This window comes from Lasiodiplodia theobromae, assembly GCF_012971845.1.
Source record: "Lasiodiplodia theobromae strain AM2As chromosome Unknown scaffold_16, whole genome shotgun sequence".
Classification (NCBI taxonomy): Eukaryota; Fungi; Ascomycota; class Dothideomycetes; order Botryosphaeriales; family Botryosphaeriaceae; genus Lasiodiplodia; species Lasiodiplodia theobromae.
Genome location: NW_023336366.1, coordinates 753,591 through 766,914, shown reverse-complemented (window position 1 = coordinate 766,914; position 13,324 = coordinate 753,591). Strand labels below are relative to the sequence as shown.

Below are 13,324 nucleotides of genomic sequence, written 5' to 3'. Positions count from 1 at the left end.
CCTCACTTGCCGACTATACACGTAAACCACGGCCTATAATAGACAAATAACTGCCCAAATGTAAAATATTGTTGCCTGATTCACCTGGGCAGCAAAAGGTAAGCGCTGAACATCGGTAACGAGTCCAAAAAAAGGAAATCTTGAGCAGGGTGCGGTTCGAACGCACGCGGTTTCCCACTACGGTTTGGAATAGCTCCTAAACGTAGCGCCTTAACCACTCGGCCACCTGCCCGGTATAGAGCTTGAAAATGCAACAAAAATAATATATACTTTATCCCAGAAGTCCTGGAAGAAGGACGAGGGCAGGGGAAGTTTTGCAGTGAAAACAGTGTTTCTGTGAGCCAAAAACCAATAAACTCTAGTATGTAGGGTATTAAGGCACCAGGAAACAGTGTGCAAAGTCGTTTGCCAGCAGCAGTGCTGGTTGTGGTGCTGCGCTATTGCCCATCTCGCTGATGCTGAGGTTAGCCTCGGGGGGCCGTGCGTCGTCTCCTGAAAGCCAAAGGACACAAAACTTCGGCGTGCAACTTATTAAAGCACCAAGAAGCAGGAAGTAAGACTGTTTCCAAGTAGCAACGCTGGTCGTGATGCTATACTGTTCTCCATTTGGCTGGTGCTGAGATTTCTCTCAGGGTCTGTGTGGTGCCTCGGCTCTGGGGCCCCATGCCCGGCCCATGCTCGGAGCTCGGCTTTTGTACCAATATGAGCCTAATGTTTGTTCATCTAGTATCACAATGAGGGTTGGAGAGTTGACGCCCTTCTACGTATGCGGCTTGTGTAGGGTTTTATCAAGCATTTATATCCAGATACACGCTTCAACTACACGTCTCTATTGTTGAACGTATCGACTTCGTACTATCACCACTACTGCTGGCCGAGAGTATTCTCTAGACTTCACATGTGTATACCGCAGTTCAGACTGAAGAGCTTTCTCCGGAGAGCATATGCACATCGAATCTCTTCATCTCCCTGTTTTTTTGGTTGAAGCGATCTTTTCACCAGAGTATAACCACTCACTAGCCTCGAGTATGCGCATTGAGACTACACTTTAGTGCCGTTCATCCGACCAGAAGTCCCTCATGCTCCGCTGGTACACAAACTGGGACAGACATTTAACTTTTTGAAAAGGCGAGTCAAGCTTTATCATTGCAAACCAATCAACTCGATTCTCAGTGTTAAGTTGTCTTCACATCTTTTCCATGATTTGGTCAGGAAGCGGGCTGTCGGGTAGCTCTCCCGCGATTACATAAGCGGCGACTCACGTCACGGCTCGCTCTCGCGACCTCGAAGTTTCCGACTCCTTGACAGCAGCACAAATGGCAGCCCGCGCAAACGTGCTGTCACGGCACGCGCCCGGTCGGGCACCTCTGCGCCTGTTCAACCAGGCTCCTCTCACCCGCCAATGGCAGCCCTCGAGCCTTCTTCGCTCCCCTACCGTCCGCCTCTCGTCCACGACCCCCGAAGCCGCCTCCGAAACCGCGTCGAAAGCCGCCGCTGAGACCGCGAAGGAAGTGAAGAAGGGAACCCGGTCTGCCGGGTCACGCTTCAAGCGCTATGCCTACGGTACCACCTTCGCACTCCTCTCTGGCGTCGGCTACCTCTACTTCACCGACACTCGCGCCAGCGCTCACCAGTACCTGGTGCCGCCGCTCATCCGCACCATCTGGTCTGATGCCGAGGAAGCCCACCACGTCGGTACCAAGGCAATGAAGACGCTCTACCAGCTAGGCCTGCACCCCCGTGAGCGCGGCGATCCAGACGGTGCGGGCGACCTGCGCATTACCGTCTTCGGGCACTCGCTGGACAACCCCATCGGCATCTCGGCTGGGCTGGACAAGAACGCGGATATCCCAGATCCGCTCTTCGCGCTGGGCCCGGCCGTCGTCGAGGTCGGCGGCATCACGCCCAAGCCACAGCCTGGCAACCCGCAGCCGCGCTGCTTCCGCGTCGTCTCGCAGGAGGGCCTGATCAACCGCTACGGCCTCAACTCCGAGGGCGCAGACAACATCGCCGCTCGCCTGCGCCAGCGCGTTCGCGAGTTCGCATACCAGATGGGCTACGGCCTTGGGCCGGATGCTGAGCAGGCCGTGCTGGACGGTGCTGCGGGCGTGCCGCCGGGCAGCTTGGTTCCTGGCAAGCTGATGTGTGTGCAGGTGCGCTGCCCTGCCTGACCTCACACCACTACTGGAAGATGAGTGAAGAAAAAATCAAGGCTGACATGGCGCCACCTCATATAGGTCGCGAAGAACAAGACGACGCCTGAGGCCGACATCGAGGCCATTAAGAACGACTACGTCTACTGCGTCGACCGCCTCGCCAAGTACGCCGACGTCATCGTTGTCAATGTATCCAGCCCCAACACGCCTGGCCTGCGCTCGCTGCAGCGTGTCGAGCCGCTTACTCGCATCCTGACGGGTGTCGTCAACGCTGCGAAGGCGGCTGATCGCAAGACTAAGCCCGCCGTCATGGTCAAGGTTTCTCCGGACGAAGATACGGAGGAGCAGATGTCCGGTATCTGCGATGCTGTCTGGGAGAGCGGCGTCGACGGCGTCATCGTTGGAAACACTACGAAGAGCAGGCCTGCGCCTCTGCCCCGAGGCTACATCATGCCGGCACACGAGCAGGAGACGCTGCTTGAGACGGGTGGCTACTCTGGACCGCAGCTGTTTGACAAGACGCTCGGAATGGTGGCGAAGTACAGGAAGATGCTGGACCAGGGTCCCAGGCTTGAGCCCAAGGGAGATAAGCCAGAGACTTCCATCGTCGAGAAGATCGAGGCTGCTGCGGCAGACGTCGCATCCGAGGCTTCTGCGTCTGCGGAGGTCAAGGTCGCTGACCCTACCGAGAACGTCACCACCAGCCCTGACGACTTGACTGAGATTGCGCCAGTAGTGAAGGCCGCGGCTCCCTCGGCGGCAGAGAAGGTGGCCGGTGACAGGACGCCCTATTCGCACAAGCCGAAGGAGATCTGGGCTACGGGTGGCGTGACGAATGGCAAGCAAGCGCTGCAGCTGCTGAACGCGGGTGCCAGCGTGGCCATGATCTACACTACCATGGTGTACAATGGCAGCGGCACGGTGACTAAGATCAAGAACCAGATGAGGAAGGAGATCAAGAAGGAATAGACTTTGGAAAAGCCATTTGTGAGAACCGCTTGGCCTGTTTTCTGGCACTTAAAAGCAGATTTCATTTCATTCGAACGCACAGCGACCCATTGAACAAGGCCAAACCTGTAGAAATATCACAAAAGTCTCGGGGAATGTATCACCATATTTGTCCAGCATTGATACTTGCCGCGGTTAAAAAAAGCAACGCTCGGTTAGCGCGCAACACGGAAATCCTTCGACAATCTCCGGGTCTAGCGCATGATAGCTCAGATGGTGGGTACCTCCTGATGCCTGCTTTCTTAACATCTCGCCTTCCATGACGAAGACCAGAGACTCTGTGCACTGGCCGCAGTCGCTCCGTTCGCTCACCAGCAATGACCATCCACAGCGCACCTAGCATGCTTTTCCTCGTGGCGGCATGGGCTCTGCTGGCAAGCGCCCAAAGCACGACGACGTACTCGACCAGTACCAGCTGGGCCCTGCTCGACAACACCGACCTCTTCCCCAAACACACGTCTACCGCATCACCATCCGCAGCCGTGACCACCACAGCCAACGACGCAGACGAAGACATCTCCACCACCACCACGCCCACCACAACCACCACAGGCGACAGCTTCCAAATCACACCACCGATTCCATGCCCAGGCCTCTACTACACATACGGCGGCGTGTGCTGCGCGGGCAACCAGATGCTCGACTGCGACTACGACGAGCTGTATGAAGGGCAGCAGGAACCGTCGTCGTGCTGCCCGGCAGGTCAGTTCGTCTGGGCCCTGCCGCTGTCAGAAGAGCAGATCGCGGACGCGCAGAGCAGCGGCGACTACAGCGGCTGCCCGGGTAATATGCGCAACGGCGTGTGCTGCTCCGGTGGCGTCATCTACCGCGATGACGATGCGGAGGTGTGCAGCTTGGGCAGCGTGGTGTGGGTGGCCGTCACGGAGGAGAGCGGGGAAGTCGTGACGAGTAGTGTGCCGCCGTCATCCTCGGTGGCAGCGACAACAACGACAACGGGCGGGGTGCGTACTACTACGAGTAGTCAGACGGGTGTGGCGGCAACAGGTGGCGCGTCGCTGGGTGGCAGTTGGGCGGTGGACGGGCGGGCGTGGTGGGGTGTGGTGTTGATGATGGGAGGGGCTTTATGATCATGACGATGGTGGGACGCCATGTCGAGATGAGTAAGGTGACTAAGCCATGTTTATTCAGGCGCCGAGTGTCAGATTGTGGATGGGGAAGGTCTTGGTGTGGCGTACGGCGTCTGAGCCGGGCGTGCACAAGGTCTTCGTAATTCGCGGGCCGGATTTAAAGCTTGCCATTTGCCCTTGGTTTGTGGCTCGTCCGTGTTAACTCCGTCTCAGACATGACGCCCCAGATGTTGCCCCACCACGATCTCCTATGTCCGTTAGCAATCCCACTAACTTTGATGGCATTGGTCCAATCAGACTACTGCTGCCTAATTATGGAGTGTGTTTTAAGCCCGCCAAGCTTGCCATTCTCTTGTTCCTGGTCAGCACGTCCGTCCTAACTCCTGCTATCGAACGGTGCAACAGCGGAGGGGTTGAATTTAAATCCCTTGCACATGGCATTGGTTCACTTTCAATCATTGACTCTATATAAATCACTGCTGGTCTTGCGATCAGTCTGAGCATTCAAACACTTCAAACTTCAATCGACCCACATCCTTCTCCAAACCAACCACACCTCAACACAAAGACCCTTCCACTCCGCACAACCATGGCCCCGCCGTACGGCTTCCATACCACTGCCACCGAGGTCGCCTCGGACCTCGCCTCCAGCATCCGGGGCAAGACGGTCCTCACGACGGGCGTGACGCCCAACAGCCTGGGCTCGCACTTCGTCGAGACCATCGCGGCGCACGCGCCAGCTCTCCTCATCCTGGCCTCGCGCACGCAGGACACCATCGACGCGACCACCGCCGCCATCCACGCCAAGCACCCAGACGTCCCAATTCGAGGCGTCGTCGTCGACCTCAGCGCGCTGGCGTCGGTGCGGCGCGCGGCGGACGAGGTGGTCAAGATGCAGCAGGACGAAGGTATCGTCATCGACGTGCTCATGCTGAATGCCGGGATAATGGCCTGCCCCTACGGCACCACGGCCGACGGCTTCGAGCGCCAGTTCGGCACGAACCACCTCGGCCACTTCGTCTTCGCCAATCGCATCATTCCCGGGATGCTGGCTAAGAGCAAGCAGCCGCGTGTGGTTGCGGTGAGCAGCGAGGGCCACCAGCTCGGCCCCATCCGCTGGGCTGACCCGGGCTTCCGCGGCGGGGAGTCGTACGACAAGTGGCGCAGCTACGGGCAGGCGAAGACGGCGAATTGTTTGTACGCGTGGGCGTTGGCGGATAAGCTGGGGGCTAAGGGGGTGCTGGCGTTCAGCTTGCATCCCGGTGCCATCATGACGAATTTGGGGAGGCATATTGATATCGAGGGGGATGATTGGTCGGAGTTGAGTAAGTTGGAGTTTATCTACCCGAATTGTGTCTTGCGCTGGGGCGATCTTTGCTGATGTCTGAGGTGCAGTAAGCGTGTTTGACAGTAACGGAAACCCGCAAGGCTCTAAGGAGTACTGGGAGAAGACCCCGTTCAAGACGCTGGATGAGGGAACGTCGACGCACGTTGTTGCTGCGTTTGGGAATGGCCTTGAGAGTAAGTTCTCCTGCTGCTCAGAATTTCCGTTTTCTCAGATAAGCTGACCAGGTACTGTTGCAGAGGACAATGGCAAGTTCTTGAGAGATGCACAGATTTGTAGCTTCGATATGGTCGGTCCTTGGGCGAGGAACTCGTATGATGCTGAGAGACTGTGGAAGATGAGCGAGGAGATGGTTAGTGAGAAGTTCAACTTCTGAGTTGCTTGATCTGCTTTGGGCCTGGGTCATGAAGCGGGGAAAATAAAAGAAACTGAGAACGTTTTCATTGAGGCGAATTCATGATTAATCAAAGGGGCCTTGAAATGAATATTGGCTTTCTTCGGGAACCCTCTATTAATATTCATCCACTCACCATTACTACTAAGGTAAAGGTTCCTAGCGGGACTAGTGGCGCCGGAGCTAGAGCTACCAGTAGAAAATCGAATTGCTGGAGCTGCTGTTAGTGCTGGTTGTCCCTTCCTGCAAATCACCCTTGCTTCCATTGTCTCCAGCTTTGTCAGCTCTGCTAGCTCGACTAGCCCGCGGGAAGATTGCTGATGATACGGGCCTCAGAGGTGCTGCCTTACTGTCACGCACTGACAACTTTTGTTTCCTGGACAAGAATAGATGTTGCTAAGAAATGCGAAAGAATGATCTATTTGGATGAAAATACGCAATATGAAACTCCCGAATTATGTTACGTACCAGGTGAAGTAAACTGAACAGATATGTTCGAATGAGAGCTTCAACTTTCCCATTTTGTTACAATTGTACGTGAATCAAGCCTCATATGAGCGAGATCAAGGGCCATTGGTATAGTATAGTGTCAAATTCATGGCTACCCATCTTCATTGCCCCATGTCACTGTATTGCACGGAATAAAAAGGACGAACGCCCACCTTCGAGTGTGTGTTGCTGGAGAGGTTTATATACCCCCCAACCCTGGACCTCCGGGCGGTGGCCAGTGTCGGCTGGAAGCAGATATTGCAACATATCGTTGTGTTCATTACTTTTTTTTTAAAAAAAAAACACCAAGTATCTTACCTGGTACAATCATCCATTCTGGAAAGCCAGCTGTAAAATTCCTTTTCTTTTCCTCCAATTATGCCAGTTCTTCATGACGAAATTTGCTTAATCTGAGCATTCGGCCGCTCAATTGAAAGACGCAGAATCGTGTGGCTTCATCAATTGGTCGTGTTCAATATAATTATTACGGCATCTCATTGTGCATGTGGGTCATGACAACGAAATTTAATCACTTACGCTTCGAGCGTGAGCGTGCAGGCTTCGCCCCTTCTTGTTCTTTATATGGTAAGTGAGAGTACCCCTACAGGCTCGAAAGCCTTCACTACATCACGGCCGTTTAAACAAGATATCTTGTCAATATAGCAGGAAAACAAAAAAAACTGTTATATTCAAGATGTCGAGAGCTGGGCTGCTTGTATTACCTCGTCTCGTCCAGTGTGAGCTCTGGTTTAACGGCTTGGATCAACCACTGTGAAGATAGTGTGTGGATAAAATCTCCGCTTTTCTTATTTATTCATATTCTCTATTACTATGTGGATTCATTTGACAAATAGTCTGCCGGACATGCTTTGACACGAAGCCTGCGGCTTGCCGAGTGTTCGCTTGCGCTTGCGCTTGCTCCGAATACTCGGTCTGCTTCTTTTGATGTCATCAAGACACTGCTTCTTCCCGATCAGGCTTGGATTGACTTGTTTGGTAGTACTGTATCACCGCTGACTGTTATATACTGTTCGGAATCCTATTTCTTTTTTCATCGCTGTCAATACTTTTCTCCTATGCTGGAACTCTAGTTTCGATTAACATATTCGTGAATATGCTCTGCTCAAAAGTGAGGGCGATCCGTTGGTGGTATCATATCATTGAAATGATGGTGCAAAGCAGAGATGTTACTGAGGGAACTCATTTTTGTTTACGAGGTTAACTAGTACTGGTCACAACGTATTGCTTTCATGGATTCCGTTTTTGGTGAGCTTTGAAACACAACACTCGAAGACCCAAGAGCTACAACAGGGAAGTGGAGTTATTTGGAAGCGCTCGTCCTTAGTATCGGCTCATTTTCATTATCCACGCTGTCATTTCACTTCAATATCCGTCATTATATAAAGGCTCTGTTGCAAGCAGCTGTAAGAAGGAAACCATGACACGTAAAATCTTCAACTCTTCTTCATCGTGTGGATTTTGAAAGAAACAACACTGGTGTGTTTTTTATCTGCTCAATCCCTTGCACACACTGGGCAGAATGAGTACAACGCTGAGGACACTACTGACAGGTAGTGCGATATCAGATTTCACTAAGGGACCGCCACCCCAAGTTTCAAGCTTGGGTCATGTGAACGTCGACCGGATTACAATAGCATCATACAATCACCAATCATACTAGCTAGATAGCACGTGCGTTGAGCTGCTACAGTAGAAATATTTATGTGCTGAACTTTCGCTCTCTCCTTCCACAATTCATTTCACGCCCAGGGCGGCGAATGCTAGGGATATATATGAAACTGGTGGCACTTGCGTCTTCGCTGGGCCCATGGCACACCTTGGCTTCCGATTTCTTGTGCCTCGCTGATCCGGCAATTGCTTCATAAGGTGATTTTTACGGACCTGGATTTCAAAGTAATCGTGTTCTTCATAATTAATCATCCATATCTGCACCATCGTGATATGCTGATGAAGCTCATCAACATGAATCAACGTGGACAAACTCTTGCTTCTTGGGGGTCAACGATTTAACGTAGCTGACTTGAGAATCTCATGCACACAGCACACAGCACACAGGACGAGTCCAATCCTTCGCGTCCTTTCATCTTTGGATATGAAGCGTGGCCGAAGGACCACATTGCGATAAAGCAAGAAGTCTGGCGCTGACCGAAAAGGCTTTTAAAGAGCCGCTGTAGCTCATTATGCGAGGTCAGGTGTCGGAGCGCTGGCGTCATAGAAGCACTGACACCTGCTCCAGGGGTGGCCTGTCGATCACCTGTACATCGCATCTGGGCCTTTATTGGGAGTTTGCGCACTTGCACCGCAGCCCCTCCCCCTCAGCTGGCTCTGCGCCGAATTTCCGCCGCCGGAATGAAGACACGCTGGACATGCACTTTTTCAGAAGAATGTACCATATACTGCTTCCACGTGATATATGCAGCCACTGCCTTTTGAACTACCCAAGTGCGTTACCTAAGAATCCTTGGTATAGTGGAATGGGGGATTACTCTCTTGGCAACAGAAATGACGGGGGTTAACGAAGAAAGGGATAACAAGAAAAAGCAGTCAGCCGTCGGCTCACATGACAAGCCTCCTGTTCGCTGAACACAGTGGAACGCTGAGGGTAAAGCGCAAAGGGGGAAGAACAATGAACCAGAAAACGCCCCGAGTCACCGCCAAAAGTCTCCGATCTAGCTAGTCTAAGAGTTCAAGCGTACATAGTTGCCTAGAAGGGTCGTCAGTGAATCGTGTCCTCGACGCGAATGATTCAGTTCCTTGCATAACTCACCTGGGAACTGCCCCTGCCGTCCGTTCACCTTTCCTGTCCACCACTCGTTCTCGCTCTGCGTTCTGCTCACGATTTCGATGACCTCGCCGGTCGTGAAGCTGAGATCTCCCTCTGCCTGTGCCTCGTAATCGTACAGTGCGGTACATGTTTCTACTGCAGGGGCGCCGCTGAAACGAGCGGGCTTGGGCTTCGGGGGCGGAGGGGCGGCGCCCTTGGACTTGGCCAGAGCACCCCAGTTGCTGCCGGTGCTGGCAGAACGCTTGATGTCGGTGCCACCGGCGCTGAGGCTGTTCGCGACGGTGGGTGAGGCCAGCGCGCTGCTGTACGGGGGCGGTGCCTGAGTGTCTGCGGAGTCCATCGTGAGACGGCGGCTTGGCGACGAGGTGTTGCCCTCGATGGCAAGCTGCTTCTGCTGGCCGTACTTGAGTGCCGGCGGCCGCCTGACTCCGCCGGTTGTCTTGAACTTTGTGATTGCGAGAGCCTCCGCCTGCTCCTTGATGTCGCCCCGCTTCTCCTCAAAGCCAGCCTCGATGTCCAGCTGGAGGTTGAAATATCCAATGTCCATATTCTGCATCTTTTCGTGCAAGGTGTAGAAAACGTTAAGCTGCATGTAGTAGAATGACTGAAAGAGCGGCTTGATGAACTCCCGCTCTAGGGCAAAGAGCTTGGGCAGCTCGTCCTTGAGCAGGTCGTTGAAGTAGTTGTATTCCTGCGTTGCCAGCTCCACGTCGTTCTCTGCCCTGTAGAGTGCCTTCTCATCCTTGAGGGATCTGTCCTTCTTTTCCTGCAGCTTCTTGAGGGTGGCCCGGTGGCGATCATAGTCGAGCTGCTTGTGATCTCTCTTGACAGCAAGCTTCCGGATAACCTTGATTATCTCCATAAGCTCGTCGGCCGGCCTGATCACACGCGTCTCAATCATCTCCAGCTCGGGGGCGAGCTGCTCCTGCAGGTCCTTCACGATAGCCTCATATTCCTCACATGCGCGGATGCCTTCGGGGTTGCCTTCTGATATGAACGAGTCGGGGTCCGACATGCGACCGGAAATGGGCTTGTAGATTTCTTGGATGGCTTTGGAGAACTCGATCTGGTGGCTCAGCATGCCTGTAGGGCAGGGTCAGTAATGCGCTCAGCTGAAGCCGCGGTGGAAGCGACAGTACCATTGATGGCGTCAAAGTACCTGCACACGTCAGTATAGCGCCGGCACAGACTGTAGGGCCATGTTTACTTCTTGGACTCATCGTGCAGCTTCTTCGTTTCCTTTTCTAGCTCCTCGAAGCGCCGTTCGGCATCGATGTATACGGCATCTTTTGAGACTTCGCCCTGCGCAATGGAGCCCCTCGTCAGCTATGCGCGGACCTTGTATGCGCGCGGCAGCTCGCGGTAGCGCTGAGGGCGGCCGGCGCGGTGGCAGGACTCACGAGATTGAATTTTGCTTTGACCTGTTGAGGGGCCTAGAGAAGAGAGACATGTCAGGCACCGATAATCATTCGCCGGGCTCTGCCTGAGCTTGCTTACGCGTGTGATGCCCTTGGTAAAGCCTTTCCAACTCATGGCTGCGACGGAGATAGAAGCGAGACGTAGGCGAGGGGAGAGACCGGCGCAAGCGGAATTCTGAAAGGCAGAAGCGACTCAGGGCGCGGGCGTGGGTGGTGTTGGTGGATACTGAGGACGGCGCCGGCAGGGTATTAGAGCGAGCCAAAGGCGGCGATGACGACGGTGTGGCTCGGGCGCCAAGTCCGGGCTGTGCCCTTGGGAATCGCTTGCGGCTTATGATGTAGTGCTCCCCAGTGCAAATCTGGCCGGGGGGGAGTGACAGGCGGACCACTCACAGGCAGCAAGATCGGGCAGCGGGCGCACACAGGAGGCGGCCTGAGGATACCGCAGCACAGCGAGCATGGAAGGCACAAGAAGCCCGCGGCCGCCGGACTGCTCGGAATCGCTAGATGCCGCAGTCCGCGAAGCGACCCAACGCGACCCATCGCCAGTTGGGCTTGGCGCAACTGCATTCGGATGGCCGGCAACTGAGCGCCACGCACATGACACACCGCGTTCCGTGTGCGCCACGACTTATCAGATTCTCGCTTCCTCAAGCTCTTATTTGCCTGCCCTCTTCAACCCCATCGACTTTTCTCCCACTTTTTCAAAATGTCGACCTTCGCACCCCGCGCTGCGAGGCAGGCCCTCTCGCTCAGCGCCCGCCGCGCGTCGCACAGCGCTCTGCCGCGCTCGTCGCTGCGTGCCGCCTCCCTCGCGCCCCGCCGCAGCTACGTCCATGAGACCAAGCCGCAGAATGCCACCGTCAACGTCGATGCTGCCATCAAGGCCGAGCAGAAGAACTTCGTGCGTGAGAGCGGCCTGCAGCCGAAGGATGCCACGATGCCGACGACGGGTATGGGCGCCGACGCGATGATGAGCCCCAATGCCGGCATCCTCAAGCAGGCAACTGTCATGGACGCCGGTTCTCGCCCCATCTACCTCGACATGCAGGCCACCACTCCGATGGACCCGCGCGTCCTTGATGCCATGCTCCCTTTCTACACCGGTCTGTATGGCAACCCGCACTCGCGGACACACGCCTACGGATGGGAGACGGAGAAGGCAGTCGAGCAGGCGAGGGCCCACCTCGCCAGTCTCATCGGCGCCGATCCCAAGGAGATCATCTTCACCAGCGGAGCCACCGAGAGCAACAACATGAGCATCAAAGGTGTCGCGCGGTTCTTCAAGAAGTCGGGAAAGAAGAAGCACATCATCACCTGCCAGACGGAGCACAAGTGCGTTTTGGACAGCTGTCGCCACTTGCAGGAGGAGGGCCTTGACGTCACCTACCTCCCTGTTCAGCCCAATGGTTTGATTGACATGGAGCAGCTGGAGAAGGCCATCAGGCCGGACACCATGCTGGTCAGCATCATGACTGTGAACAACGAGATTGGTGTCGTCCAGCCGATTGACGAGATTGGAAAGCTGTGCCGGTCGAAGAAGATTTTCTTCCACACCGATGCCGCTCAGGCGGTTGGCAAGATTCCTCTCGATGTCAACAAGTCGAACATTGACCTCATGTCCATCTCTGGTCACAAGATCTATGGCCCCAAGGGTATTGGAGCTTGCTATGTTCGGAGACGGCCTAGGGTTAGGCTCGAGCCCATCATTTCTGGCGGTGGTCAGGAGCGCGGTTTGAGGAGTGGTACTCTCGCTCCTCCTCTCGCCATTGGTCTTGGTGAGGCCGCGCGTCTCTGCAAGCAGGAAATGGAGGTAAGCTTCAATCCCTCTCTTAATTCTCTTTTCCTCATATGATTATTTGCTTTTATACATGCATGGCTTTCTGAAGCTTTTCGGGGGTGTCTACGGTGCTTGCATCGTACCTCGTCTGCGGTGTTGATACACAGCAGGGGTTATGACTGGAAGAAACAATATTTTATTCGTTTCATCTAAAGTCTAGTTCAATTGCTGACTTTGGCAATAGTATGACAGCAAGCGCATCGCTGCGCTCTCCCAGAAGCTCAGAGATGGCCTCCTTGGCATGGAGCACACTACTTTGAACGGTGATCCTACGCGCCACTACCCTGGCTGTGTCAACATCTCGTTTGCGTACGTCGAAGGCGAGTCTCTCCTGATGGCTCTCAAGGATATCGCCCTTTCTTCTGGTAGTGCCTGCACCTCCGCATCCCTCGAGCCTAGCTACGTCCTCAGAGCGCTCGGCAGCAGTGATGAGAGCGCTCACAGCAGTATCCGTTTCGGCATTGGCCGCTTCACCACCGACAGTGAAATTGACTACGTCCTGAATGCGGTTAGAGAGCGCGTCAACTTCCTGAGGGAATTGAGCCCTCTGTGGGAGCTCGTTCAGGAGGGTATTGACCTCAACACGATTGAGTGGAGCCAGCACTAATTTTCTTAATATGCGATTGAGGAGTAATGAAGCAATTATGAATGCGGCGTTCTGGGCGGACATATGGGCGGCTAAACTGTCCTAAACGTATGGGCAGTGTTGTATTATAGCTAGTTATAGTGAGATGCTTGATATCCTCCGGAATACACATATCTGACGTTCCGATGTGTAAA

General features: G+C 54.4%; 5 protein-coding genes across 5 annotated transcripts; 4 read left to right on the top strand and 1 right to left on the bottom strand.

Annotated features, from left to right (window-relative positions):
- Positions 1 to 1,316: 1,316 nt before the first annotated feature.
- LTHEOB_5889 (Dihydroorotate reductase) lies at positions 1,317 to 3,125 on the top strand (the record flags this gene model as incomplete). The annotated part of the gene is made up of 2 exons (XM_035515083.1): positions 1,317 to 2,153; positions 2,238 to 3,125. The coding sequence occupies 2 exons, from the start codon at positions 1,317 to 1,319 to the stop codon at positions 3,123 to 3,125; spliced, it is 1,725 nt and encodes a 574-aa protein (XP_035373581.1).
- Positions 3,126 to 3,481: 356 nt separating this feature from the next.
- LTHEOB_5888 (uncharacterized protein) lies at positions 3,482 to 4,146 on the top strand (the record flags this gene model as incomplete). The annotated part of the gene is made up of 2 exons (XM_035515082.1): positions 3,482 to 4,009; positions 4,078 to 4,146. 2 exons carry the CDS (start codon positions 3,482 to 3,484, stop codon positions 4,144 to 4,146), a joined length of 597 nt encoding a protein of 198 aa, XP_035373580.1.
- Positions 4,147 to 4,841: 695 nt separating this feature from the next.
- Positions 4,842 to 5,973, top strand: LTHEOB_5887 (Ww domain containing oxidoreductase protein; the record flags this gene model as incomplete). The annotated part of the gene is made up of 3 exons (XM_035515081.1): positions 4,842 to 5,577; positions 5,648 to 5,773; positions 5,837 to 5,973. 3 exons carry the CDS (start codon positions 4,842 to 4,844, stop codon positions 5,971 to 5,973), a joined length of 999 nt encoding a protein of 332 aa, XP_035373579.1.
- A 3,206-nt stretch (positions 5,974 to 9,179) lies between these two features.
- On the bottom strand, positions 9,180 to 10,819 carry LTHEOB_5886 (Bar domain-containing protein; the record flags this gene model as incomplete). The annotated part of the gene is made up of 6 exons (XM_035515080.1): positions 9,180 to 9,205; positions 9,269 to 10,369; positions 10,426 to 10,445; positions 10,494 to 10,588; positions 10,687 to 10,719; positions 10,784 to 10,819. The coding sequence occupies 6 exons, from the start codon at positions 10,817 to 10,819 to the stop codon at positions 9,180 to 9,182; spliced, it is 1,311 nt and encodes a 436-aa protein (XP_035373578.1).
- A 594-nt stretch (positions 10,820 to 11,413) lies between these two features.
- Positions 11,414 to 13,151, top strand: LTHEOB_5885 (tRNA splicing protein; the record flags this gene model as incomplete). The annotated part of the gene is made up of 2 exons (XM_035515079.1): positions 11,414 to 12,517; positions 12,729 to 13,151. The coding sequence occupies 2 exons, from the start codon at positions 11,414 to 11,416 to the stop codon at positions 13,149 to 13,151; spliced, it is 1,527 nt and encodes a 508-aa protein (XP_035373577.1).
- Between the last annotated feature and the right edge of the window lie 173 nt (positions 13,152 to 13,324).